The 25,074-nt window shown below is 47.7% G+C and overlaps 2 protein-coding genes across 3 annotated transcripts; one reads left to right on the top strand and one right to left on the bottom strand.

The window, feature by feature from the left end:
• Positions 1 to 2,560: 2,560 nt before the first annotated feature.
• Positions 2,561 to 10,305, bottom strand: LOC101076204 (ubiquitin-conjugating enzyme E2 Q2-like). 2 transcript variants are annotated; one of them, XM_003969568.3, is made up of 13 exons: positions 9,581 to 10,304; positions 9,152 to 9,256; positions 8,404 to 8,526; positions 7,836 to 7,889; positions 7,615 to 7,755; positions 7,379 to 7,463; positions 7,169 to 7,229; positions 7,007 to 7,097; positions 6,873 to 6,931; positions 6,706 to 6,754; positions 6,524 to 6,619; positions 5,519 to 5,585; positions 2,561 to 5,008 (listed from the first exon to the last, which is right to left on the bottom strand). In XM_003969568.3, the coding sequence occupies exons 1-13, from the start codon at positions 9,737 to 9,739 to the stop codon at positions 4,977 to 4,979; spliced, it is 1,122 nt and encodes a 373-aa protein (XP_003969617.1). In that variant the 5' UTR covers positions 9,740 to 10,304; the 3' UTR covers positions 2,561 to 4,976. The 2 variants fall into 2 exon arrangements, with proteins under 2 accessions (XP_003969617.1, XP_029702095.1); XM_029846235.1 differs by lacking the exon at positions 8,404 to 8,526 and having other exon boundaries at positions 9,581 to 10,305.
• An 8,456-nt stretch (positions 10,306 to 18,761) lies between these two features.
• LOC115246535 (neuronal acetylcholine receptor subunit beta-4-like) lies at positions 18,762 to 24,717 on the top strand. The gene is made up of 6 exons (XM_029846782.1): positions 18,762 to 19,292; positions 20,994 to 21,139; positions 21,590 to 21,634; positions 21,857 to 21,966; positions 22,218 to 23,259; positions 24,179 to 24,717. Exons 1-6 carry the CDS (start codon positions 19,244 to 19,246, stop codon positions 24,341 to 24,343), a joined length of 1,557 nt encoding a protein of 518 aa, XP_029702642.1. The 5' UTR covers positions 18,762 to 19,243; the 3' UTR covers positions 24,344 to 24,717.
• Positions 24,718 to 25,074: the final 357 nt, after the last annotated feature.

Here is a 25,074-nt window from a genome sequence, read left to right as displayed (position 1 = left end):
CAACGGTGGCGCTTGTGTGAGCTGTGGCGTGGTATCAACGTCGGCGGGGACAGAACTCCTGCCCGCGCGCCTGCTTTTGCAGAGCCACAGACAGAATGACCTTCACGGGCCTCCTCTCAAGTCTTTTGTTGGCAGATTCCATTTAAATAGATTCCCCCGTTTGCCTCTCAGGCTGAGGCAAAGTCACAATCAGGAGTCCGGATTCATTCCGCTCAAAGGGCGGCCCGGATGTTTAAATCTGGCCCCACTTTGAGCGGATGTAAATATTAATGATGGCGGATCTGCATTTTTACTCATCTTCTGGACCTCTGGTGGCTCCTCTCATTCAAATCAGTCCTTTCATGAAAGCCGCCCCGTTCTCTGTCCCATGCTAGCAGACGGCGTGCGGATGTAATAGCTGTGGCTCGGATCCTAAAGCTCCATTGGAGGTGTGTTTCAGCCCCGGTCGTGTGTGTGTGTGAGCCCAGGCAGATCGCAGCTTTGTGCCGTCGCTGGTTTGGCTCTTTCCACCTTCAGCTTTGCTGCTTTTTGTCCTCTCGGAGGCTCAGTTCGGCGTGACGACATGCCTCCCTGAGCAGACCGGGCTAAATGGATTTCCATTAGCGGGGCTCTGACTCATTCCAGATGCTTACTGGTTAATGTGCGGCCACTGTAGCGGAAAGTTTCCTCTCCAAAAGGACAACAAAAACCCAAACGCCCCCGTGGAGTCCAGGCAGGGCCGCGTTTGTATCCCAGCGTTGCTGTTTCCCACCGGTTGTCGTTTTCATGCCCAAATATGCGAGGAAGTGAGACGGATCACCGGCGACGTCGGCTTATTAGAATAAATTGTTAGCATTAATTCGAAGCCATCAGCTGGCTGCGGCCATTTGTCAGAGCGTGCGTGCTCAGGGCAGCGAGTGCACGTGCTGTCCCTCCACCGCTCGCGTGCATTCATCTCCGCGGGACCACGTCTGGACTCGGGCGAGACTCACATCGGATGATCAATTGGAGAAGTAATGATCTGAGCGAGATGGGCCATCTATCTTATCATCCCGCGACTCCTCATTGTGCCTATGGAATTGTTGTCAGGGCATCGATTTTGGCCGCCTCAAGCCAAAACTTCCGCGTGATCTCATTGTTAATAGCTCGTTTACAAAAGACGTAACGGAGAAAAGAACATATGATGTGCTTTGTTTTGGGGTTTCCTGTCCTAAACGGTTAACCTGTTAGCGTCCGCGTTGAATCAGTTGCTGCTTCAAACTTTTGAGCGAATTACGGCCAATTGAAACTTGCCATTGTGCCAATGGGCCAAATGTGACAGTGATGGAGCGGGTAAGCTCCAGCTGCAGGCTGAGGGCAGAGAGTGGGTGGAGTTAAATTAGCAGTGACAAATCACAGCGCAGTTCACTCCAACAGGGTCAAGCAAGAGACAACTTTAAGACAACGTGTAAAAGGTGATTTTTGGCTGCACGTTGCGGGTCGCATTACATATCCCATCGTTACGCACGTGCACAGACGGTCTAGTCAAGGATGTAATCACACCTGAGATGGTGTGTCAGAGAGGGAACACCCTCAACCTCCAGTTGCTCCTCTGGTGACAGGCAACAGTGCTTCAGGTCCTCGGTTGTTTCCGTAGGAACGTTAAAAAACCCCAAAAAGAATGTGGGAGCCTTCAGACGAGATGATCATCAAAATGGATCTCACAGCCTCTCTGACAGCCTCACTCGGAGTTTGACTCTGAAATCAGCACCCATCGGCCATTAATTAACCCTGGCTGATTTTGAGCGCGGCCCGCCGTGACCAGAGCGACACAGGTCTCGATGTGGCCGGCAGTGTCATCGGACCAGAGTCGAGCTGGGCGCCGTGCCGGAGCCACCGCTGGATGATGAGGCCCTGCTTTTCCACAGTGCTACACACATACGGGAACAAAAGAGGCAAGTATCTTCTCACCGGTGAGGAGGACGTCAATAGCAGGATTTTCCTGGTAGCTAATGCTCTATAAATCATTGATTTAAATTCAATAGAAATGGCCGACATTCAGGAAAGGAGCGGGTATCCAACACGATGCGAGGACCCCGCTCACAACACACCCACAGAGACGGATTGCTGGCAAATCTCAGCATGAATAAACACATTTACAAAAATGACAGGAACACAAAATCTGTTCACCCCATTTATCATCAACACCAGCCGGTCCAGCAGCTGCACCCTGAGGACGCAGCTAGAAAACCAACACGCAGACTTCAGCCTTCCGCCACGTCCAGTTTCAATGACCACAAACTGTTGTCTCGTATGCCCACACGATGTCATTTCCTGCATTTTTTTCTACAATAGATGAAGTTATTTACTCCGAGGTCAACATAAGAAATAGTTCATTGAAGGTTAAAATGGTCTCCTTGGACAATCGCCAATATTTGATCCGATGCCGCCATCTAGTGGCAAAAACGACAAACGCAGCCATATAAATCGACCGCAGGTCAAAGGTCCTGAAGGGACTTAAAACGATCCAGCTCGGGTTAGATCTTTTCAAACACCAGAGCATTTCTTGAAGAAAAAAAAAAGCCAGTGAAAGACAATGGGATATTTCATAAAATTCTTTATTCATAAACTTGATGCAAGTTTACAAATTATTTAACATGGTGAAAAACACCCTTGCAATGGGGGGATGAAACCAAAAGCATGCTAACGGTGCATAACTTTATAACACGGCCACTGCAGTTAATGAACCAAGGTTAAGACCCAAAATGTCACCAGTCACCAGCAGAGATGTTCGGTTAGTCAGACCACAAAAGAAGCTGTTCACCATTTCCCAAAGGGGTTTTTTTTAGTTCATTGTGGGCTTTCGATTATTCTGATGGCACAAAATCTATACTGTGACTTTCTTGGGTTGTCCAGACAAGCTTGGCAACACACAGGCTGGGGAATTAAAATATCCTGCGCATTCTGGAAGTCCAAAGTTTCTTAAAAGCCATCCAGCTTAAACGCGGCGTTCCCTCAGTAGCGTGGAGACCTGCTGCCATAGCGACACGCAACACGCCGCACACTCCTCGCCGGGCGGAGGCCGACACGAGCGTTCTCCAGGCAGACGGTTGACGATCTGTCTCGGAGGCTTTCAGACATTCCTACTGGTTAAACTCGGACCATTTAAAAATGGCGTCTGGGGGGGAGGGAGGGGGGGAAAAAAAAGATTCCATCTTCCAGGATGTGGGGTTCTGAAGCAAGCCTTGTGGAGTGTGCTATGTATTCCTGAGTTTGCTTCTCCAGAGATGAGCAGATCCACTGGACAATGTGACCGGAATGACGTGATATCCGCGTGACCGATGGCGCCGTGGACGGCGAGGCTGCCCCCGGGGGGGTGAACGCCGCGGCTCCAGCCCGGCGGCGGCTCGCCGTTGCGTGATGAGGTTAATATCGCTGAGAAGAATCGGGGAATGATTGTGTGAAGTGGCGGGACTGAGCTTTCTATGCTGGTTTTCTTTTTTTTTTTTTTTTAGAAGAAGAAGAAGAAGAATCTTAAAACGACGCGAGGAACCACACAACAGAACAGCCACAACGAACATCAATTTGCTCCACAGTTTTCTGCATATTATTCACATTACATCGAAATCCGAGCGTGCTCGTGCGCGCGGCGGAGCCGCCGGCGCCGACCAGAGGTGTTGGTGGGAAGAGCCGGGTCGAACCCTGGGTTCAAGCCCGCGGATTAAAACCATCAGACTCCGGTTGATTGGACCCGGGGCGGGAAGCAGGAAGGTAGAGAGTTAAGACTATTGCTGTGAGTTTGAAACCCGCGGCTGGCGCGTGCGGGCCGCCACGGGGCGAGGGAAAGGTCAGAGGTCAGCCAGACTCTTCCAACTGTAGGAAAAGCGAAGGGCTCAGGATGGGAACCAGCTCCAAGGACCGAGCGAGTCCAGTGAAGCTGCTGAGCCCGGCGGTTCTGCAGGAGAGGGAAAGCGGCGCCGCTGCATAGCCTGACTGAGGTTGGTCTGGTTCGCCGAGGTCAAGTATGAAAAAGCAAACCTCCGGAACGCCAACAGACGCCCCGCTAGCTAAAGAGATGCCACCCAATCGAAGGAATGTTAGCGTCAATGCCGCCAATAACGCGAGAACCCCCCCCCCCCCTCCCAAAAAAGCCCAGCAGTAGTCGTTAAGCTTACATTAGAAAACGGAGCGCCGTTTCCTCCCGAGAGAATCCGTGAAGCAACTTTACCCGACTCCCGCGGCGCCCCAGCGGATGTCGTGACCCTTCCCAGCCAGAGACCCGCACAAGGTTACATCATAAACAAATCCTTTTGCAGAAATACAAATGTACATGTTTACAGGTGGAGTTAAAACCGACTAGTTATAGGGTGATAAAATCCCTCCGCGCTCTGGCCGCTGCTGGTTCCTGTGTGGCCCCGCTGACCCCCTGCTGGTTGGGATTGTGACGCCGAGCCCCCGAATTTAGAGCTCGGCCGGATGCGGGAAAAAAAAGTCTTCGTCCTCCTCGGTGCGTCCAGCCTTCAGCGAGATAAGTGAGCGAGCCGGCCTCGGCGGCGTGTTATTCCAGAGGCGGGATGAGACGTGAGCGCAACGTACACGGGCCGTTCCGGAGCGAGAGAGAGAGAGAGAGACATAGAGAGAGAGAGAGAGAGAGGAGGTTCTTCCCACCGCTGGCAATTTAATGTTCTTCCCAGCTACAAACATGTTATGAGGGAATGTTCTTAGATCCGGCCCGCGTCCGGCGGGATGTGATATTTAGTCCAAAGTCTTCCTGGAGTGTGGGACAAGGTCACGATGGAGAAGACTGACGGTACCAGATTGATGTCCAGGGAGATAAATATCTGACGCAGGGACACGCTCGCGAGGAGCCGACGCGGAGAACAAAATGATCCGGGTGTTTTAAAAAAAGAGATCAGTCTCAAAGGTGGTGGGGGGAGGGGAGGGAGGGGAGGGGAGGGGGGGGGGGGGGGGGGGGGCAATGGCATGTGGTCCCAGTACAGGAAAGGCAAGAACCTGGTTTAGCCGTCCTCCTTAGGGGGTGTGTACCATCCTACGGGGAGAAACAAGGAAACAACGTCAGCAAAGACTCGCCGCACCAGCGGTTCCTCTCCGGGGGGGGGTTACGGAACAACTCTGTGGCCCCCGACCCCATTTTCTGTCCTCATCCGCCTGCTCAGGGATGCTGCTCGGCCTCCCTCCCTTTAAGGCTCTAATGTACAGCCAGTTCCAGCATCCTATCGATCTCAGATCGGGTCGGAGGTCCCGTTGGCGCCGGCGTGATTGTTGAAAATAAAAGGGTCAGACGGGCGCACGTGGAGGTTAAAGTGATGCCCATCTATACGGCTGATTAGCCATTTAGCTTGGATTATTATACTTTTTCATCTATTTTCTATTCTTATTTCAATTGTTTTGGATTATATACTCATTATTATTGTTCTTTCTCTATCTTTAACTTCCTGAATGTCTCTTCCTCTGTGTTTTTGCTGCTGTTGCGCCGTAAATTTCCCCGTTGTGGGACAAATAAAGGAAATCTGAATCCCGTTTGCTGAACAGGACTCACCGTTCTTCTCGTGGATCTGGACCAGGGATTTGTAGGACTGCTGTGCTCTGGCCAGATTGTACTGGTTCTGCGTGGGAAGAAGACAACTCGGTGAATTCAGGCTGGAGAGCGGGTTCACACCGGTCCCGGTGCTGCTTCATGACCAGCAGGTGGTCCCGTTCAGGTCCAAACGGATGTGATCCGGGTTACCGTCACACCTGAGACCTGAGAGTCCCGTCGTACTCCGGCGAGCAACTCGCCATCTAACGTCTCAGGTTTGAGTTCTACGTGTCTGAAATGTCACCGGAGGATCCAAAGCAACTCCCAAAACGGCCCATCGGGTTGCGTAATGAGGGGCGGGGCGGATGTGGCGAGCAGGGTCGGGCGCTATTACAGCAAAGCTGTCGCCGGGGCTATTTTAGAACGTAATTGCCGTCATTTTAAGCAAACAGTGCGCGCTTCCTACCAATTCAGATGACTAAAAACTGGTTTTTCGAGAGACTCTTTTGCATTTTCAGGTTTTTTCTGGCGGAGGCGTGAAGCTAAGCTCAACTGGTGCTACTGCAGGTGGAAACTGAATGTGCCACGACCTCTCCAGACACGTTTGTCTCACGGACTCGGGGCACCGACCATTGAATGTGTGCATTCAAAGGCCTGTTTATGGCGTAGCGCCATGCTAACACCAGCCATTGTTAGCAGACAAAGATAACGAACAGGAAAGATATTTTACTGTCCGACACCAAAGGCACCAGAAGGTTCTGAGACGGGGCTCGAAGAGCGGCGTCGGGCGGAGCGGCGCCTCCCCGGTCGCGTGACGCCGCCGTCATTTGGTGCGTCAAACGGATGAAGAAGCTGCTCAAAACAAGACGGCTTCATTTCTTTGTCACTACGGCGTCAATATTGATTCTTATCATTACTTTTTTGAAGAGGTGCTGATAGCGGCTCTGCTGGCATCAGCCGGACCTGAAGAGGCTCCACACTGGCAGCTTTGGATCATGTCTGAGGGTCCCAAATGTCCCCACTTACTTTATTGGCTCCGAACTGGACTCTTGCTTTTCCTTTGACTAAAGTGGCGTTGATCTGCATGATGACAGACTCGATGGAATAGGCACTGCTCCAACCCTGAATCCAGGAGTCAAACAGCAGCGGCAGGTCACAAATCTGCATTTTCCGCCATATTTGCTGTCTTTAAACGAGCTCAGGCGTACCTGTTTGGTAAGAAGTTCCATGCAGAGGGCTCCTCCGCCCAGAACGTACCTGGAAAAGGAGAAACTTTAACCAAAATAAACGACGCTTTGTTTCCTAACCTGACTGGTTTTCGAGGGTCTCGAGATGGGAAATGGCGCGAGGCGGTGAGCGAGGTCGGTGAACTCACCCTCCGGAGAGCACAGGCGAGACCACCCGCACAAACGGGGGGTCGAAGGGGAAATTATCCTGGAAGCGGCAGAAAGGGGTCAGCCCGCATGGCAGAAACTCACGGCTAAACGCGGCGTTTCCCGCTCTACTCACTTTGTAGGAGAAGTTTAGCAGGATGTAATCCATCCCTTCTTTCTCCTTCAGGACCTGCAGGTCAGTGTGCAGGGGGCTGTCTGGATCCACCCTTTGGGTCAGAGAAGCGCACGTTGTTGTGGATGTTCCGAGGAAAAGACGACGTAAAAAAACCCCACTTACGTCCTTAATTTGACGTGCCACTCGTAGAGGCTGTCGTTCACCAGCTCCACCGAGTAGATACCTGCAGCGGAAAGGCAACGGACTGCACTTGAACGCACCACGCCACCACTTCTGCTCTGCATCAGCTGACCGCCAGCACCCCCCCCCCCCCGCGCACGCGAGCGAGCACGTGAGCGAGCTTAGAGGGCGCCGTCGGTCTGAAGGTCCTACCTGTCTTGTAACTCTGAGACCTGTAGATCTCTCTGAGCTCCTTCATCAGGCGGTCGGAGGCCTGGACCGATCCCGACACGGCGCCCTGCAACATTCCCAAGTGGACAACAAGATTCCGTCATTTACAGGGAATTTGGAACTCCTCCGGGGTTGAAAGGTGCCGAGCACAGCCGAGTCTTTGTGAGGCCCGTCGGGGTCGTTGGTTCCCCTCACCCCCTCCCTTCAGAACCACTCACGTTCAGGTGGTCTTGTCTCTGGTTCTTGCGGATCTTCTCCAGAATGGCCAAATTCTCCTTCTCGATGCCGTCGTCTTCGGACTTCTTCCCGTCCACGGGCTCCTCTTCTTTCATCTCATAGTGGTCCAAGTCCTCGATGTCCTGGGAATATTCACAGGGTTGACGGCACCCAAAAGAACAGTTCGGCTCGGAATGGGTGTGAGGAATGAGGAAAATTCTACCTCGCCCATCTCCTCTTCCTCCTCTTCTTCAGATGTGACCTCCTCTGTTCCATGCTGCGCACACACACACACACACACAAAGGAATAAAGACCAGATTAGCGTGTGTTGATTCATTCCCATTCAACAGGAAATGTAACCGAACTGGTTCCGGGAACCAATCCGACTACATTACAGGTGCGTGGCTGCATAAATTGGGCCCCTTTGGAGAGAGTGGCGAGAACAGCGCCGCGCTGCACGGCTCATTATCAGGCGAACGTGTGCGCCTGAAGGTCCAGTCGCTGGTTTATCAGTAACTGGACCGCGGCTTTCCGACCACCGAGTTCTCGTTAAACTCGGTGAATCGTGGCAGCTTCCTGCTCCGCAGGTGATCCTGGCAGATCTGGATTTCTAAAACTGGGAAAGCGGAAAACCGCTGACAGTTGGAAGGCGGACAAGCGGCCAATTTAAAGCTGAGACTTGAAGCTCGTGGATTAAACGAAGCAGGCTGAGCGGGATCCCCTTTACCCCTGGTGGGCCTGTTCCACGCCACCCACCGCCGTTACTAACGTGTTGCACCTGCGGACTTGCCTTCCTGTCCTGTCCTACGGGTCCTGCAGGGAGCGGCTGGTCCAGCATCTCCACATCTGGATGTTGGGGAAGGTTATACAGCCGACACAGGTCGCAAATGAGTTTCTTCAACTGCTGCAGAAGCTGAGAGCGACAGTTAAGAGGGAAGAAGGGTTGAAAAGACAACAATGCAACGGCAGCTGTGCACATGCGCGCGTTTTCATTTCCCATTCCCATCTCATTTCCCGCGTACGCGCCGACGTTTACGCTCCAAAAATGCTACTTTAAGAGAATCCGGCCACGCGCAGCGGCCCCGGCAGCCCCCGTCGGAGCCGTGACCCCCCGACGAGGGCTGCCGGGGCAAACGGTGCACATGTTCTGACATCGAGACTGGGCCCGGTCCGTTTGGATCGCTGCCCTCGCGCCGCGGCTGGAACACGTCCACAGTCTTTCTGCACCGGAGACAAAACGTCCAGAGCAGCAAAACCATCACACAACTGTTCCAGAAGAATTCCCTTCAGCACTCGGTGGCCTGTTGGGATTTATCATCCCTCAGCTACAGCACAAATTTGGCTTTGTTTTTGAGGGCATTTCCACACACACACACACACACACACACACATATAATCACACACACACACACAGGAGCCCAGGCTAGTATTTTAATGGCATGCTTGCCAAGAGCGACAGTAAGCATTATGGTTAGGAATAGTGTATAAAAATAGTGAAGGTATATGATGGGATCCATAGATGAGCAGTGCAAAGTTACCAGAGTGCTGCCTTTCCTCACATCGTCCAACCGCTCCAAAACTTGCGCCAAGCTCGGATCGTCAGAGTCCACAAACCAAATCGGCGGGGTAGATGGATACGATTCCTAAAGGCAACAATGGCAGAGTGATAAATCGGCACTAGTGACACACGAATGCGTGTCGCCAGGTTAAAACCACAGTAAATGTGTGGGCTCGCCACGTTAGCATTCTGTGCGCAGCCAATGCTAATGCTAATGTTCGTTATAAATACCCGTTTATGTTGACTCGACAAAGCACAAGCACCACCTTTAAATGCAAATACCACTACTGATTTATATAGGACCGCAGAAACTCCACTGAATAGCAGAAAATATTACAGTTGTGGAATTAGCCTGCTATGGGCTAACATTAGCATCTGGTGAAATTTAAAAAGGCGATTGTCTCCTCACCGTTATGTTACAGTGGATAATTAATAGTTTCTCTCCAGTTACATTAAATTGGCAACTCAATTCGTCGGGCTTCCAGTCAATGATCCTGAAACGTTCGTGATTTGGATCAAAAATGGACTCCAAAAACTTCAGTTCGGCCTTCAGCCCCGACACAGACATCTTCCACGCATCTCCGGCTGGGCCGCTGGGGAGTGGGAGAAGTCGGGACTTAGCTTTAAGCTAGCTGAAGCCACCGCGCAATTTTTCCACAACAACCCCCACTGCGTGCGCAGCAGCGATCTGACAGGCAAACCAGGTAGATATACCTGGGTGCCGACTGAAAACTATTGAGACCGTCCTATCAAAATGTCAGGGCAACCGGGGATATTTGCTGATGAGCCAGCTAAGTTTAGCTGGCTTTCGTTAGCGTCTGACAACAGCGCAGCAGTTAGCAGGACGCTAGTTAGCGAGCTAGCGGGCTAGTCCGTTCTTGTCTTTCCGTCTATTGTTGTTCCTGCCTGTGATCACAACAAGTTTAAGGCGGTGGTGGTAATCCGTGATCTCCTCCTCACAGTCTCATCGGACGGTCCCTTGTGTGTTACTGAGTCGGGGAATAATCACACCATCTCCACCCCGTGAACTTGTATCCCGCTGCAGGGATAGTGTTTTTCATCCCGGTGTACAAGTGCAGTTGGCCTCTTGTGGGGTTTAAAGATGGCGTCGCGCGAGCTCTCCGTTCCCGCAGACTCCCAGAATTCAGCGCGCCGGCGCTTCATTCAGCACATCGAATTATTAATCGGATTATTCCGTTTTTTAATGACACGTGTTGATCAATGACTTTTACAAATAAACACACGTCGCGGCATTGGAGAGTTTCACCGAGAGTTTCACTAAACTTTTCAACGTTGTGCCTGTGAAAATGAGCTGTGAGCAGGTTTTAATGACGTTGTCGGGAACTGTTCGTGATTTATTATGTGTCTCTGCATCTTATATGGGGGTATATTATATAAAAAGAGTGTCTGCTCTTTATTATTAAATGCTTTAGCGTTCATTTCACACCGGTCGCTCAGTGATATCAACGTTTCATTTCCAGTTTTACTGAAACGTAACTCATCGGTGTTGAATGGTGACATTTAAAGCATTGACTTTCGCTTTTATGTTGATATGAAGATCCCATTCATTATCCGAAACAAATGGAATAAAATGGCTTTATAATTCCAAATGTGACGGATTATTTTCACATGTCGGTGTTATCAGACTAAAATACAATCATACTATATATATATTTTAAATGTAGCGTCATATCAATTGACCACTAGGTGGGAGTGTTTGCTCAATAATCCGACAAAATAAGGTGACTGAGATGAAGGTAATTAAAAAGAAGATAAACCTCGAAAATCCATCAGGTTGAATCTGCTTCAAGCTTTTATTTCACTGTTCATTTGCTTACAAGCACATGGTTTTAATTTCATGCCGCTGTCAAATATGTCTTGCGGATTGTAAATGAAAAGATTTTTACTTTTTAAAATTCAGATCACCTCAATCCTGAAAAGATGAAAAAACAAAGTCAGACGACAGCCTTCAGAAAATGCTGCTTTTAGCCTCCAAGCATAATCAGTCAGATAAGACGGAGGATTTGATGGCAACTCCTAAAAGCAGAATTGAAAATGCTCCACCCTTTGGTGAGTGACCTTGTTACTCAGGCACATTCAGGAGTCTGCTGTCATCCTTAATTTATAGTCCCCTGATAACGCTTCTCTTATTCTCTCCATGTCTAAATTGGTATTCTGTGAAAGGTGAGCACTGTCAGCTCAGAAAAAAAAAAAATCTGGTTTTGAACCGTGTTGCAGTGTGACGTTTGAGGAACATCATATTGACTTTCTCCATTTTAGAGGCTCATAAACCAAAAGGGTGGCGAAGGTATGCCTGACCCTGTTGTCCAAAGTTGTGTCACTGATGATGTGTGGGCCTGCAGCCTGGGCAGCGACAGCTGTGGATCAGCGTTTTGCAGCAGCCTCGTGTTGGTGCTGCTCCTCCGAAGTCGCGCACGTTTGTCAGACTCACTCGTGCGAAACAAACGCAGCAGTAAAACCCGACATGAAGCTGAAGCCGGAGCGTGTGCAGCCTGCTTTTAGGGTCGCTGCTAATGGAACGATCCCTCAGGAAAAGGTCACGGTTCCACTCTGGCTACCACTGCTGGGTTGGGATCGGGGGGTGATGCGAGAGAACCCCCATTCTCTCTTAACCCCTTCCGTCTCGCACAAGAGCTCACAGGAAAGGCAAAAATGATACAAACTGATCATATCACAGCGTTATAAATAAATGAAAATCCATCTGGGGTCAGAGGTCAGTGCACAACAATTATAAACAGATAACTATGACACACAGTGTCACAGTCGACCGTGCAAACACAGCTGACTCTTCTTACAGGTCAAAACAATTAGCTTCCCTCCTCCCCTGCTCATCGATTATTGGGGGAACTGTGTTGAGGGAACTTGTCCTCCGCTCGCCTCTTCTGTTGGGATAACAGCCCTCCTAAAGCAATTACCCCTCCATGTGGAAGGGGGCTGCATCATCACAACATCCGCTGATAGATGGGCCGCTTAAATTGCCATTAAAGAGCGAGGAAAGGCGCCTTTGTGCGTTGCTGAGACAGTCTGCTTCCTGTTGTTTGTGATTTTCAGGTGTAAATTAGATTCCGACGCTCTGGGAACGGCGTCACATAGACTGTAGCTCCTTTTGGATTTGCACCCACAGAGCCAGAGCAGACGGCCCCGAGGTGGGCGCCACCGGCCCCGTCCGGGATCAAAGCGCAGAAACGTCAGTGTCGTCGGTCGAGGCCCGGTTGCCTTTTCAGCCGCGCTTTATGATGGAGCGGCCGGCGCGCTGTCTGTCACACTGTGACCGTGGACGCGCTAATAAAGAGGCAGATCGCTGTTGTCCCCGGTGATTCATCCCGCACTTCTGCCCTCAATCTGCTCAAGACGAAAAGTTAATTAAAACGCGGCCTCATCTCGGCGTTCCATCCCAGACAGCACGTGTAAATCATCGGTCTGGATTTACGAGCCTGTGACACCCCCCCCCCAAACGGCCTTTTTCAACATAAACCTCGATATTAAAGGCTTCACGCAAACGTTCGTCTTGCAGCCTTGCTGTGTTGACGCACTGGACATCCAAATTCATGGGAATCTCCCTCATCTGCTCCACTTCTTTGCTCATTTCTCGGGTGTCCAGATTGGTGGCAGGTGCCTGAATTCATTCCTCATCTGCTGAGCTCACCTAAACACCATCAGGGAAGGAGGAAACTCAGCTTTGTAAGGCTTCATTCCCAGAAAAACGTGTCTTCGCTTTGCTGGAATTCCCAGCGAAGCCCATAAACTGCCTTTCAGTTCCATTCAGACAGTTGATACTCAAAATACTGGAATATTTGTGCTTGCTATCTTCTTCCTGAGCTATGATGTCATCAGCCAGGAGGGCGTCCGGATCCTGATCTGCAGCCGCAGATATGATGTTGATTATCTCGTCTCATCTGTATAAACATGTGTTTAACGGGTCACTTTAATGAGAGTTCCCCGATTTATCCCCCTCCTGATGGCAGCAGCAGGAAGGGATTGCAGTCCTGAAGTTTGATGCTGTTTCCCATCTTCATCTTTCCTGACCACACAAAGAAATCTTCAGAGAAGTTCTCGGTGCCCATTTATTCCTTTCTTCCTTCTCCTCATTTTAACCCTGTAAACTGAGAACAAATGCTCCTTTTTAGATGCAGATTCCCTAAAATGTGCATGTGTGCGCAGGGTTATACTTCAAACCAGCGACACACATCTGCGTTTCCCCAAAACATAATTACATTAAAAAGGCCTTTCTCATTTCCATGGGTCTTAGTCAACTTAATTATGTCCAAAATGAGCCCACGGAGGCCCATTAGCCTGGAAGAGGTCTGAATAAAGAGTGAATGTCACCTTGGATTGCAGTTATATCACCGATGTCTCGGCACTTCTTTACTTCATCAATAAAAAACAGAAAAACAGCGTCCACGTTTTAGTCTTTTATCATCAGAACAGCGTGATTATGTTTTTTATGTAGAACCAACAGCTGCTAAAGACATTACCATACATACCAAAATAGGATGAAGCACCATTATCAGCAGAGTCCTACATGTGCCATAGGTTGACTCTGTAATGGGTAAATGGACTGTGTTGTGCCAATCTAATTGGATGAGGGTTATCTGTGGGGCATCACTGTTCGGGGGAATCTGGTGTTCCTCATGCGGTCTAACCGAGTCAACCGCTGCCTAATTACATTCGAGCCAAAGTCTATTTACTTTCTGGGACGCTGCTGCTCTGGCAAGAGGCAAAACGGGCTGGCGGGGCACGAGCGCACCACTGCCGTGCTGCGCGCTTACGAGAACACGGCTCCTGGCACCAGTAAAAGACCAACAGGCTGAGACTTAAATCAATTAGCTAAGAGGGCAACAATCATCTAAATCATAGCCCGCCTGGAGCAGAAGGCAGAAACACTGTATTCATGATGGAGGCGCTGGTTCCTGGAGCGTGAACAGGATCTAACATGCTCAGAAGGTTGGAGATCAGCCAGGAGATCAGACGTGCCAGAGCCTGTCGTCTTTTTCTATAGTCTAGCTGATCATGGATACGGTCCATCAAGACCCGAAGGTGGAGTGGCCCAGAGCTCCGTATGAGGACGTCTGAAGATGCACCTGGGACCAGCGATGCCTTCATCCCTGCAGATGATACACCAACTCCAATACCTTTAATTCTAATGATCAGATATGTTAATGCTGAGGTTCTCTGAATATGTGGCGTCTCCTGCACGTCTGTCCGTCCCAGAGAGACCCGTCTCTCCCCCCGTGGTCTCCTTCAGGTGTCTTCTTTTTCTCTAAAAGGGTTTTTTTCAGGTTTTTACTGACCTGGTTTGAGGGTATAGGAACACGGAGGGTCACAACAACTCCGAGGAAAACAATGTTTGTTATTTTGGGCTGTAAATAAACCTGACTTCATCACTTGTTTGAAATCAGTGCGGAATTCTGCTTAATGCAGGTCCACACCTGACACTGAGAAACCAGTCGTGAGATCAGCTCCAAGACTGACATTTTATATAAGTCCTGAGGATTTTTCTGTGTTCTGACATCACACTAAGATCAAATAGCAACTAGACAAAGAACAAAGGTCAGAGGTCATGAAATTGTTTTACAGACACTAATGTGCTGAGCACTTTCACTCCATAGCACGTTGTGGCTTCAATTCCTGACTCAGGTGGAGTCTGCAGGTTCTCTCCATGCCGTTGTACCACAGGTTTTCCAGTTTCATCTAACAATTTCTCCTTGTTAATATTTATAAGCAGGACACTCTGGAAACCGGTCCTCTCAACAGCCGGGAGGGACGTCGTGCAACCAGGGACATATGGTGGCTGTGCTGAGAAGCTGTATGTGGCGGATAAGATTTTCAAACCATTATTCCCATCACAGTGGAGACTTCAAGAAGGAGAGGGTCTCAAGGGGAGCAACATGCCATCTGGACTCCTGAGAGCTGTGACACATCCAATTTACCTCTACCTGTGGCCACTCAGGAACCTCTGCGTCAAGATCCGAGATCCGGAGAGCAAGACAGAGACAGACAGACAGAAGGACAGAGAGAGAGATCAGATGTGGTTTGACCTGACAGCAAAAACCATTCTGACAGGTCAAATTAGAGCGTGCTGGAGAACAGGTCTTTCTTCATCAGTGCAGAATTCTAATGACGACGTAAGGTAGAATTACTTCAATCATTAAACGTTAACCTCAAATTAAATTAATCAAACTTTGATTCCCACACTGCTTGTGTTAAAACACACATTTAATTAATTAAGGATGCTGCCCAGGCCGTCATAACTAAGGTGAGTGATAAAACTGGAAATAAAATCACTAAAATACAGCAACGATGAATGAAACTAAATTGATTCCTGTAGACCCAAGCATATAATCTTGACTTTTATTTGAGTGAAACATCAACATCTGCTTATAAAGTCAAGTCAGACATCGCTCCACTAAATATCTTATCATGCAAATGTTGCTCACAGACCCTGTGTCACTTCCTTCCCTCCCAATTTGCAGACGTTTGTGGATGATTGCAGACAGAAGGGATTGAAATTTAAAGACAACGTGTGTTTTCCTAATGGTTTTTAGTGCTGTCGAGCAGCACTGGGGATGATGTGCAAAACCTCAGCCCTCCCTCATTAGCAGACAGCTGTAGAGCGAGCAGCCATCTCACCCTCTGACCCCGTCCCCCACCATAACGAGGGCCTCGGCGGACCCTGGGGTTGAGCCCCTCCCCGGCTCTCCCAGGAGAAAAGGTTTGACGGTAACATGAACATGATGGCACCAGCGAGATGTAATCTCAGCCAAATGTACCAACATCGTTAAATCGGGATTCTGTGTCCGCTGAGACGCAGCGACAGGAGCCAACAATGGCGAGGACACACAATTACAAGAACTTGTTCAACAGAACACTTTAAAGTGAGTTCATATTCCCACGCACTGTAACAAATTCTATATGTTTTCCGCCAAGTGTTTCGTTTGTCTGCATCATTTTGCCCAACGCAGCATAGAAATTAGTGGTCAGACACGTTTCAGAGGTTTGGTTGGATTCCAGCTCCTCCAGCGACCACTCACACACCTTTACAAGCACATTAAGATCTTGTCTGAGGCAGAGAGGATTGATTGCAGCCAGATTGGAAGGTTTCGTCTCGGTAACCCGAGCCGCCGCGGGACGAATGAGATGAGCTCAGCAGCTGAAGTGCGGGAGGTCTGAGCCTGTTGTCCTCTCTGACAGTCCTGATTCACTCTGTGTGCTGACTGTCATAAATCCTGGAGAGTCGGACCGCCCGGGTCGGGATACAAAGCAGTTACACTGTGAGTCTGTGACCAGCAGAGCTCCTGGGCTGTTAGCTCAGGTAGGTAAACCTGGCCCCTGAACATGGTCCCATCCATCCATCCATCCATCCATCCATCCATCCATCCATCCATCCATCCATCCATCCATCCATCCTCACATTTGCAGTGCAACATATTCACTACCAGATGTTCTGTCTATCAAAAGAATGCATTTATCAAAGGGCTAATCCATCAGAATGATGGATTCTGATGAAAACAATGCTGACTATTGGATTTTACTGTTTTAAATATGATAACCGATAAGTGTCATTATCAGTTCCAGGAACTTCGAGGCTGTCCATGTCACCATGACACCCACAATTAAAGAAAGCTAAATTTATGCAAACCAAATGTCTCCGATGCCTCCTCTGATCATTGACACTCCACCCTCTTGCATGAGCCAAAGAGACGGGTTGACTACACAGGCAGCAAGGGGCAGTGGATCAATATCCTTACAGGAGGCTGTGATTCTGGTACCAAAGCCAAGCACTCCAGGTAATGAACTGCCTGCATGATATATATCCCCCATACGGAGGGACTGCAGCGGCCCAGCTGGGTACTGCAGCAGCAGCAATTCTTTGATGAGCCGTTCCTTCTCACCGGGTCACTCTCGACTCTAAATGTCTGCCAACACGTTGGCGCGTCCAAAATCAAACTGTCATCCGTGTTATTAAATTTAGCATAGCAACTTTGATGTATTTATTTAAATTGCATGAGGAAAATTCCCAAGTCTAATAGGAGGATGCAGTGGCAGAGAACATCCTTTTCAAAAGGAAAGGAAACATAAAAGAGCAACAAATCATAAAAAAAATACTTTTAATGTTGTCAGAGGTTATATATACCTGATAGTGAGGATTTACTGAAGACACTTTATTGAGGCAGCTTCTTTTGTGGACCCATTATCCATCTGTTTTATTTGGCAGGATCCCTACTTTTTATCATGTGTTCACCCTGTTTCAGATTTAAATTGACCACATATTTTTATGAAAGTGAGGCTTTTATTTTTTTTTTAAAAATAGAAATTTATTTGTATTCTATTATGGCTGTCCACTGAAAGGTATAAGATCTTAGCTGGCTGGGAATCTGACAGTAAAATTGGTGTTGCAAATATCTAGCAATGTTGCTGGACTTCAGATTTGTGTCTTTCTCAAGGTTATAATGAGGAAATCTCATACTAAATAAGAAAATAAATAAATGTAATGAGGAAAGCTTAAGCTGGACAGTTTGTGCAACAAGTCATGTGAACTAATAAATGTCATAAATGGAGTTTTCACAACATGCATCTTTACCAGCTGATGAAACCGACCTTGTATTTAAGGCATCTGTTCATTATTAATCAGAACTGACGCTTTTTTCCTCCAGGCCCAGCTTAAAATCATTTAATTATCCCCGAAGAAATGATAAATACACTAAATAATGAAGGATGATAAATGACAAAAGCATTTTTTATTTATTTATTTTCAGCCAAGTCACTTTGAGATTTGTTGTTGTTGTGTTTTTACATTCCTTTTGTCTTCTGAACTCTCCTTATTGTAATAAAGCCATTCAACTCTAGTGCAGAGGGACCTTCTTAGCAGCACCCTGGCATGTTTTATAGGTAAAGTTGGTGGGATGCAGCAGTTCCTGGTTTATGAGTGCATTAGTGTTCCCCTCTGCCAGTGTGTTTCTATCAGTTCATCACAAATCAAGTTGTCTCCTCAGCGCCTCTGTCATATACAGCTGCTCATAAATGAGTTGATTTTATATTCTGCAGAGATATGCATGTGTTACCTGCTCTAAAGTTTACTTTGACCATGTGCAGTGGGGTTCTAGTTTGTTCACTCAAATGAGTTTACTGTCATATTGCACAGCAGAAAATGTTTGGTTGGAAAACGTGTCTGTTGTGATAAATGGAATTATTGACAGTGCATAAGGTGAGCGACAGCAGGCTGCCCCTGCCTGGGACATGTTATTGACTCATAATAGGGTTCTAAGCCTCACTGCTGTCCGCGCATCATCTGTGTGAAGGTGGTGAATCCACCTCAAGAAAGGTCAGTCATCAAATTATTTAAAAAATAATCTTTTAGAGAAGAGAGAACTGGGTCCGTGCACCTGTGCAGCCACAGCCAGCATCTGGGACTTTTATTACCAACTTTGACACAAGCTGGGGGGGCGTCTGACTTGCCATTTTAAAGTAATTACGTGAAATATTTCCTTTGAGTTTGTACAACAGGCGAGGGAAAACTGAATGCTAATATTTTTCCATCGTAACCTTGAGCTGACAGATTCATTTGCCATTCTTTACGGGGTGTGGAGTTCAGGGAAAGGTCGTACCCAGGCGTGTCTACAGCCTCTCTTCTCACTTCTCACCATTTCCCAAGTGTGTTTGGTAATGAATGAACCTTTCTCAGCTTCGAGTGTCATCATTGTCTACAATGAAACCTATAGTTTGTACATTAGCTTTAAAAGTGATAATGATTTTTATCAGTTGATCGCGGACGGGACGTGCCGGACCTGTTCGGGACGCAGCGCTCCGGGACAGGCGGCTGCGCAAAGACGCGTTGACGCTCAACTCTCATTGGGGAAACTCTTGAATTAACAGCGCGTTGGAGCTCATGATCTTTTTATCGGAGTAAACGAACTATTTCAGCGATCAGCGCAGGTATGTGTGTGTGTAACGCGTAATTAGAGCCAGGCATGACCAGGAAGAAAAGCGCTGAACGCCGCAGCTTTGAGGATTCGTGACCGGGGACTCCAGCAGATCAGATGCTGCCGAAAAAATGGGTCGGACTCTCTGCATCGTCGCTTATTTCCTCTCTGTGGTCCACTGTAAGTACTTTTCTCTTTGCTGTCGATCTACTAATGTCATTTTTTTAGTCCCTGTTAGCCCCGTTTGATTTGGATAAATGGCACATATCATTTAGAGTTCATGTCGGATTTTATTTTCCCAAAAGGCACATTTTAATCCACAAATGCGTTTCAGCGTACCAGGTAAAAATTAGACAAATAAAATGAATAAAAACAAAAATCTTGCTCTGCATATTCAAAGTATGAAAACCTTTAAGTCTGTTGTTCATCGGAAATTCAACTTATTAAAAGATCAGGACCAGTCTGAGACAGTTTGCAAACAAAACGTTTATTAAAGTAACACAGATGCTAATCTAATTAAAAATCACCATCACTCATCCCGAAACACTCCCTAAACTTGTCCCTTTGCTCAGATACCGTCATGGATGGCCCGGGATGGAACTGTTTGGTGAAAATACTTGTGGTTATATCAGTATATCAAGATTTTCAATAAGGAAAAAAATAGTTTTATCTTCCATAATCTTGACTATAGATCTAGAACTGTTTTACCTTTTGGTGCCATCATGTTTTTCTCACTGTTTGCTGGCTGACCTTTCCTCCAACAACAGCACTGACACGGTTTCTCTTACAGATGCAGCTTATCTGCTTTGGCTCCTTTAGCGGTTGTCTTTACTTTCCCCCGAGGGGGAATGACCGAAGCTCTGAAGGGCCCATAAAGACACACGATTCCTTGTGATGAACGTGTGCATCACTTCACCCATCACAAAGGCCACATGATGAATCTCTGCACTTGTGCAGCCGTAAAAATGCATCTGTAGATTATTGACATAGCGGCAATTCTTCTTCACTGTTCCCATCAGGAACAGTCTCACCTCATTGGCCCGTCTCTCCCAAGTGCGTCGATTCAGCTCTTCCCGATGACGACGGGGACATTAATAACCTGCTGCATGTTAAGGAAATGGAAGAGATGCTACTACATGTATCCGCTCTGCTCCAGATGAGGAGCACCGATCATCAGTTCCAATCTGCCCTGTCTGCACCGCTGACGTGGGCGCCATTTATCAAGGACGCAGGGGAGGAAGCTGGCTGTTGCTGTTCAAGGCCCATTGAGGCACATCCTCAGTGATCCGGCTTCAGGATACAGCAGAATTACAATCAAAATAGTTGCCCTCTATAGACTGATTTCAAAACTCTCCTCAAGGATTTTTTGAATAACTAATAACCATTTTGCCAATGCGCCCCAAGTGTTTTGGAAAGAGTCATGGATTTTGTCCAGATATGAATATTTCATGAATGCACATGCATAAACAGCAGAACGTTGCACCCGCACCAGAGTGCAGCTGTACATCAACTGCGCAACATCATGTCCACTAAGTTAATCAGGCTCCTCGCCCCTGTCTGCTTATAACCCAGCGTAATGTCGTTATAATACCATATATTCAGTACCAAAGGAAAAATAGTGCGCCATTATCTAAAGGCGGTGGCATTAAGGGTCGTTAGGGTTGTGGGGAAGTCAGGTGATTTCCTGACTTCGTGTATATGACTGGGAGTTAATGTATTTTAACAACTAAATTATGCTTAAAAGCTTTAAAAACATTTTTTTTATTAATCTAACCTTGAGGACTCCACAAACAAAGGACAATGCTTCTATTATGTGTTCTTATACAGGACTAATGACAGTCTTGTCCTTAAACTCATTGATTTACCACGGTGTGCCGTCAGGTTGCAGGTGTGCCGATTCCGAGGAGCGTCTCATGAACTGGTTACTTGGGAAGAATCGCTACAACCCGCTGATCCGGCCTGCCTCCAACAGGACCGAGAGAGTCCCGGTGAAGCTACAAGTGTCTCTGGCTCAGCTCATCAGCGTGGTGAGAAGTCAAAAGTCGTTGGTCCCGCATGAAATTGTCGCATTGAGGGCTAACAGAGGGCAGCAGAAGAGGGGGAGAGCAGCTTGAGGCAGAGGTTAACTCAAAATAAAAGGCTGTGCAGAGACACGGCTGTAGCTCTGAGAGCAGCTCAGCTGTGATCTCTGTCAGATCCAGATTGAAGCTTCAGCACGAGTGGATTAAAAGAGGCCATAAAGCTGCTTTTTCCAAAGTGAGGGGAGTCCTCCGCTGATTTATAGTGGAGGCTACGCCCTTATTCAGACTTCAGCTGCAAGGGTGGAGTATGGGCTTGGATCAGTACCAATTCACTGGTCTCCTTTGTCTAATTCTTACATTGTTTCCTGTTTTTTAAAGAATATGTCTTAATTTGTTCTATCAGTTTATATAAAAACTGCAAAATGTGCCATTTGTGTTTTGCTGTTTCACTTCCAGAACGAAAGAGAGCAGATAATGACGACCAACCTCTGGCTGATGCAGGTCGGTGGCCTGAAGCTCGCGTTCATACACTTTTAAATGTCCTTTCAGTTGAACTTGAATTAAACTGTATCTTTCTCCAATCAATGTGGAATGAAGCACTTCTCTAACTGAGCTCCAAACACATTCTGCTCAATAATGAAGCGTGCAATTATGAATTAGCTGGTTGTGTGAAGCGTAATGGAAAACAGGCCCGATGCTATCTCTGCCCCTCTGTCTCTGCAGCACTGGGTGGATTACAGATTATCATGGGACCCAGCAAAGTATGAAGGCATCAACAAGCTACGTATTCCCTCCAGACTCATCTGGCTCCCAGATATTGTCCTGTACAACAAGTAAGCAGCTGTGAGGTGTCGCCTGAAGTGGGACTATTAACTAATCACGATCTGGTTGACGTTTGTCTTGGTTGCTTATTACTACCTGACTCATATGCACCACTTTTATACCGGCTTTGCCAGGCTGAAAATCAGTCTGCAGCCTTTGCGTTGTGTTAACATTAAAGACAGAGGCCATCTGAAAGTAGATTTCTAATGGCACAAATATCGTGCGGAATCATTTGGTTATTTCCTCTTTTTCCTCCTCTTAGCGCCGATGGGACCTATGAGGTCACCGTCTTCACCAACGCCATCGTTCTTTTCAACGGCAGCATCAACTGGCTTCCTCCAGCCATCTACAAAAGTGCCTGCAAGATCGAAGTGAAGCATTTTCCCTTCGACCAGCAGAACTGCACTTTAAAGTTCCGCTCGTGGACGTATGACCGCACAGAAATTGACCTGGTTCTGAAGACTGATGCAGCTAGCATGGACGATTTTACCCCCAGTGGTGAGTGGGACATCTTAGCACTGCCAGGCAGACGGACTGTCAACCCCCTAGATCCCACCTACGTGGACCTGACCTATGACTTCATCATCAAGAGGAAGCCCCTCTTCTACACGATAAACCTCATCATTCCATGTATTTTGATCACCTCTCTGGCCATCCTGGTCTTCTACCTGCCTTCAGACTGCGGGGAGAAGATGACCCTCTGCATCTCCGTCCTCCTGGCTCTCACCGTCTTCTTGCTTTTGATCTCAAAGATCGTTCCTCCTACCTCACTGGATGTGCCTCTCATTGGAAAATACCTGATGTTCACCATGGTGCTGGTGACCTTCTCCATCATCACCAGTGTGTGCGTGCTGAACGTCCACCACCGCTCCCCCAGCACGCACACCATGCCCTCCTGGGTCAAACTGATATTTCTTGTCAAACTACCATCCTTACTGTTCATAAGGCGCCCTCAGAACAACTCTGCACGCCAGAGGCTTCAGAGCCAGAGGTGTCAGCGAGCAAAAAGGGACATTTTGGGCTTGGGTTGCCAACCCAAGTCAAGTATCACAATGTTGTCTTCTGCCCTGCTGTCTCCTGGCTCTGTCTTCTCCACCCCCGGCCAGAAAAATGTAGCTCCTTCTCTAAGTTGCGGCTATGGAAAAGGTGACCTGCGCCCGACCACTTACCTTCCCGGTGGTTTGAATATCACCCAGAACCTCCAGCAGAGCAGCGGTGCGGACTGGGCTGCTGATGTCCAGGAGGCGCTGAGCGGGGTGCGATTTGTGGCTGAGCACATGATGGAAGACGACGATGATCAGAGTGTATGTATGCACATTTTGTCCTATTCAATGTAGGATTCATACATCACGCATATGCTTAAAGGCACCAGATTTATGATGTGGAGTGATTTAGCAGTGAGGCTGAAGCTAGTCAACTAAGACCTGCTCACAGTCTTTATGGTAATTTATGACAATTACCTTCACAGAAAGAAATGTAACGTTAATAAAAGCATATTTTAAGACATGAACTGAAATCTGTCCATGTAGGTAACCTTCGTGGTGGGTTTGCTCACAATTTTAAGCTTTTTATATTTTAATTTGAGGTGTCTTTCACCGCCACCTGCTCTGGTCCAATAAACAAGATCAAATTGATGGGAAAATATTTACTGTCGGTCCGTAAGGGGAATACCACTAACCTTATGTAGCGGCTGTGACCTGGAAAATTGAAGGGAGACTTTGGTGATCAATCGTTTTTCTGGCAAATCAATGCGAGGAGGCTGCAGGGAATGAGAAATGACCCTTTTCCTAAACGGGACAAGGACAACGCTGAAAATGGGGTGAAAGGGTCAATGGCTCGTTTCACTGAGGCCTCGGTTAAATGGATCAGACCTGATAAGGACTTATCAGTTTTCAGTAAAAAATAAAAAATATATATAATATGTACATATAGCTGAACCTGGATCACTGGAATAAACAGAGGAAATGTGAAATAAATGGGTTTACTGTCACACTGACAGCAGACAAACTACATAGACAAAACAAAACTACACAATAATACAGTATGTCAGTGATTTGAAGAGTCTTGTCAGTTGTCAGTGATGCACATTCTGCCCCCAGGTGGTTCCAAACAGTCATGGCAGCATCAAATCACCGCACTGCTCTTGTCTCCAGGAGAAATGACACTTGCTTGTTGTGATGAAAACACCTGAAGAGCAACATTTGTGTGTGTTTTTCCCCCCAGGTGATTGAGGACTGGAAGTATGTGGCCATGGTGGTGGACCGCATGTTCCTGTGGATCTTTGTGATTGTGTGTGTGGTGGGCACCCTGGGCTTATTTCTCCAGCCCGTCTTCCAGAATCCCATCACTCCCATCCAGCAGCCCAGCTCAGATATGCCTCGTATATGACCAGCAACATCTACATACCCGAGGAGTTCAGCTCATGTAGTGATTGTGCTTAACTAGATGAACCACATAGGGAGGTGTGATAAGATATTTCCAGGTCTTTCTAAGGCCAAACTCCAAGACTGTTGTGTTTAAAAAGCATGCGTCGACTCAGTAAGTATAGCTGGGAAGGTTAAAAGCAGATTAAGAAGGACAGCGTTGGAGCTGAATGTAGATGTGGACGTATTCCTGCCACAGAGATGAGAAAACATCTCTGCTGTCAGATGTTTGTCCGCTCTGCTTGCTTGTGATTCATCTTTAATCGCGATGTCGAGAAGTGAGACATGACGTGTGTTTAATGTGTGAATAATAAAGGTGAACGAGTGTCCTCTCTGTGTCAGAAGTTGCACGAAAGACCATGTTTTAAAATTGTCAGAGGCATGCCAAAGTGCTTACTTAATCTATTTTTTATGATAATGTTGGTCTTCAGAGCCAGTTCATTAGCTAAAGATAGAACACTTCATCATCCAGTCCTGCATATTGGCTACAGATATTCTCTCATAATCTATGACATAGCTGGAGCTTTTAGACTCTTATTTGCATGTCAGATGCAGGTGACTATGCTCCTCTAAACAAACACTTTCTGAACTCAACTTTCACCCACCCACCCACACACACACGCACATACACACACACACACACTCCCAGTGTTCACTTACTCGGTGCTGAATGGTCTCATTAGAGATTCTGCAGAC

The sequence above is a fragment of the Takifugu rubripes genome, chromosome 13, assembly GCF_901000725.2.
Source record: "Takifugu rubripes chromosome 13, fTakRub1.2, whole genome shotgun sequence".
Lineage (NCBI taxonomy): Eukaryota > Metazoa > Chordata > Actinopteri > Tetraodontiformes > Tetraodontidae > Takifugu > Takifugu rubripes.
Note: the sequence above shows the minus strand (reverse complement) of the source record. Positions and strands in the feature narration are given on the sequence as shown.

Coding starts and splice junctions, on each gene's coding strand:
- LOC101076204 (XM_003969568.3), bottom strand. CDS start 9,739: ATGTCTGTGTCGGGGCTGAAGGCCGAACTGAAGTTTTTGGAGTCCATT. Junction 7,890..8,403: donor CCGTAGGACAGGACAGGAAG/GCAAGTCCGCAG, acceptor GTGTGTGCGCAG/CATGGAACAGAGGAGGTCAC. Junction 7,230..7,378: donor GTCTCAGAGTTACAAGACAG/GTAGGACCTTCA, acceptor TTTCCGCTGCAG/GTATCTACTCGGTGGAGCTG.
- LOC115246535 (XM_029846782.1), top strand. CDS start 19,244: ATGGGTCGGACTCTCTGCATCGTCGCTTATTTCCTCTCTGTGGTCCAC. Junction 21,635..21,856: donor CCAACCTCTGGCTGATGCAG/GTCGGTGGCCTG, acceptor CTGTCTCTGCAG/CACTGGGTGGATTACAGATT. Junction 21,967..22,217: donor GATATTGTCCTGTACAACAA/GTAAGCAGCTGT, acceptor TCCTCCTCTTAG/CGCCGATGGGACCTATGAGG.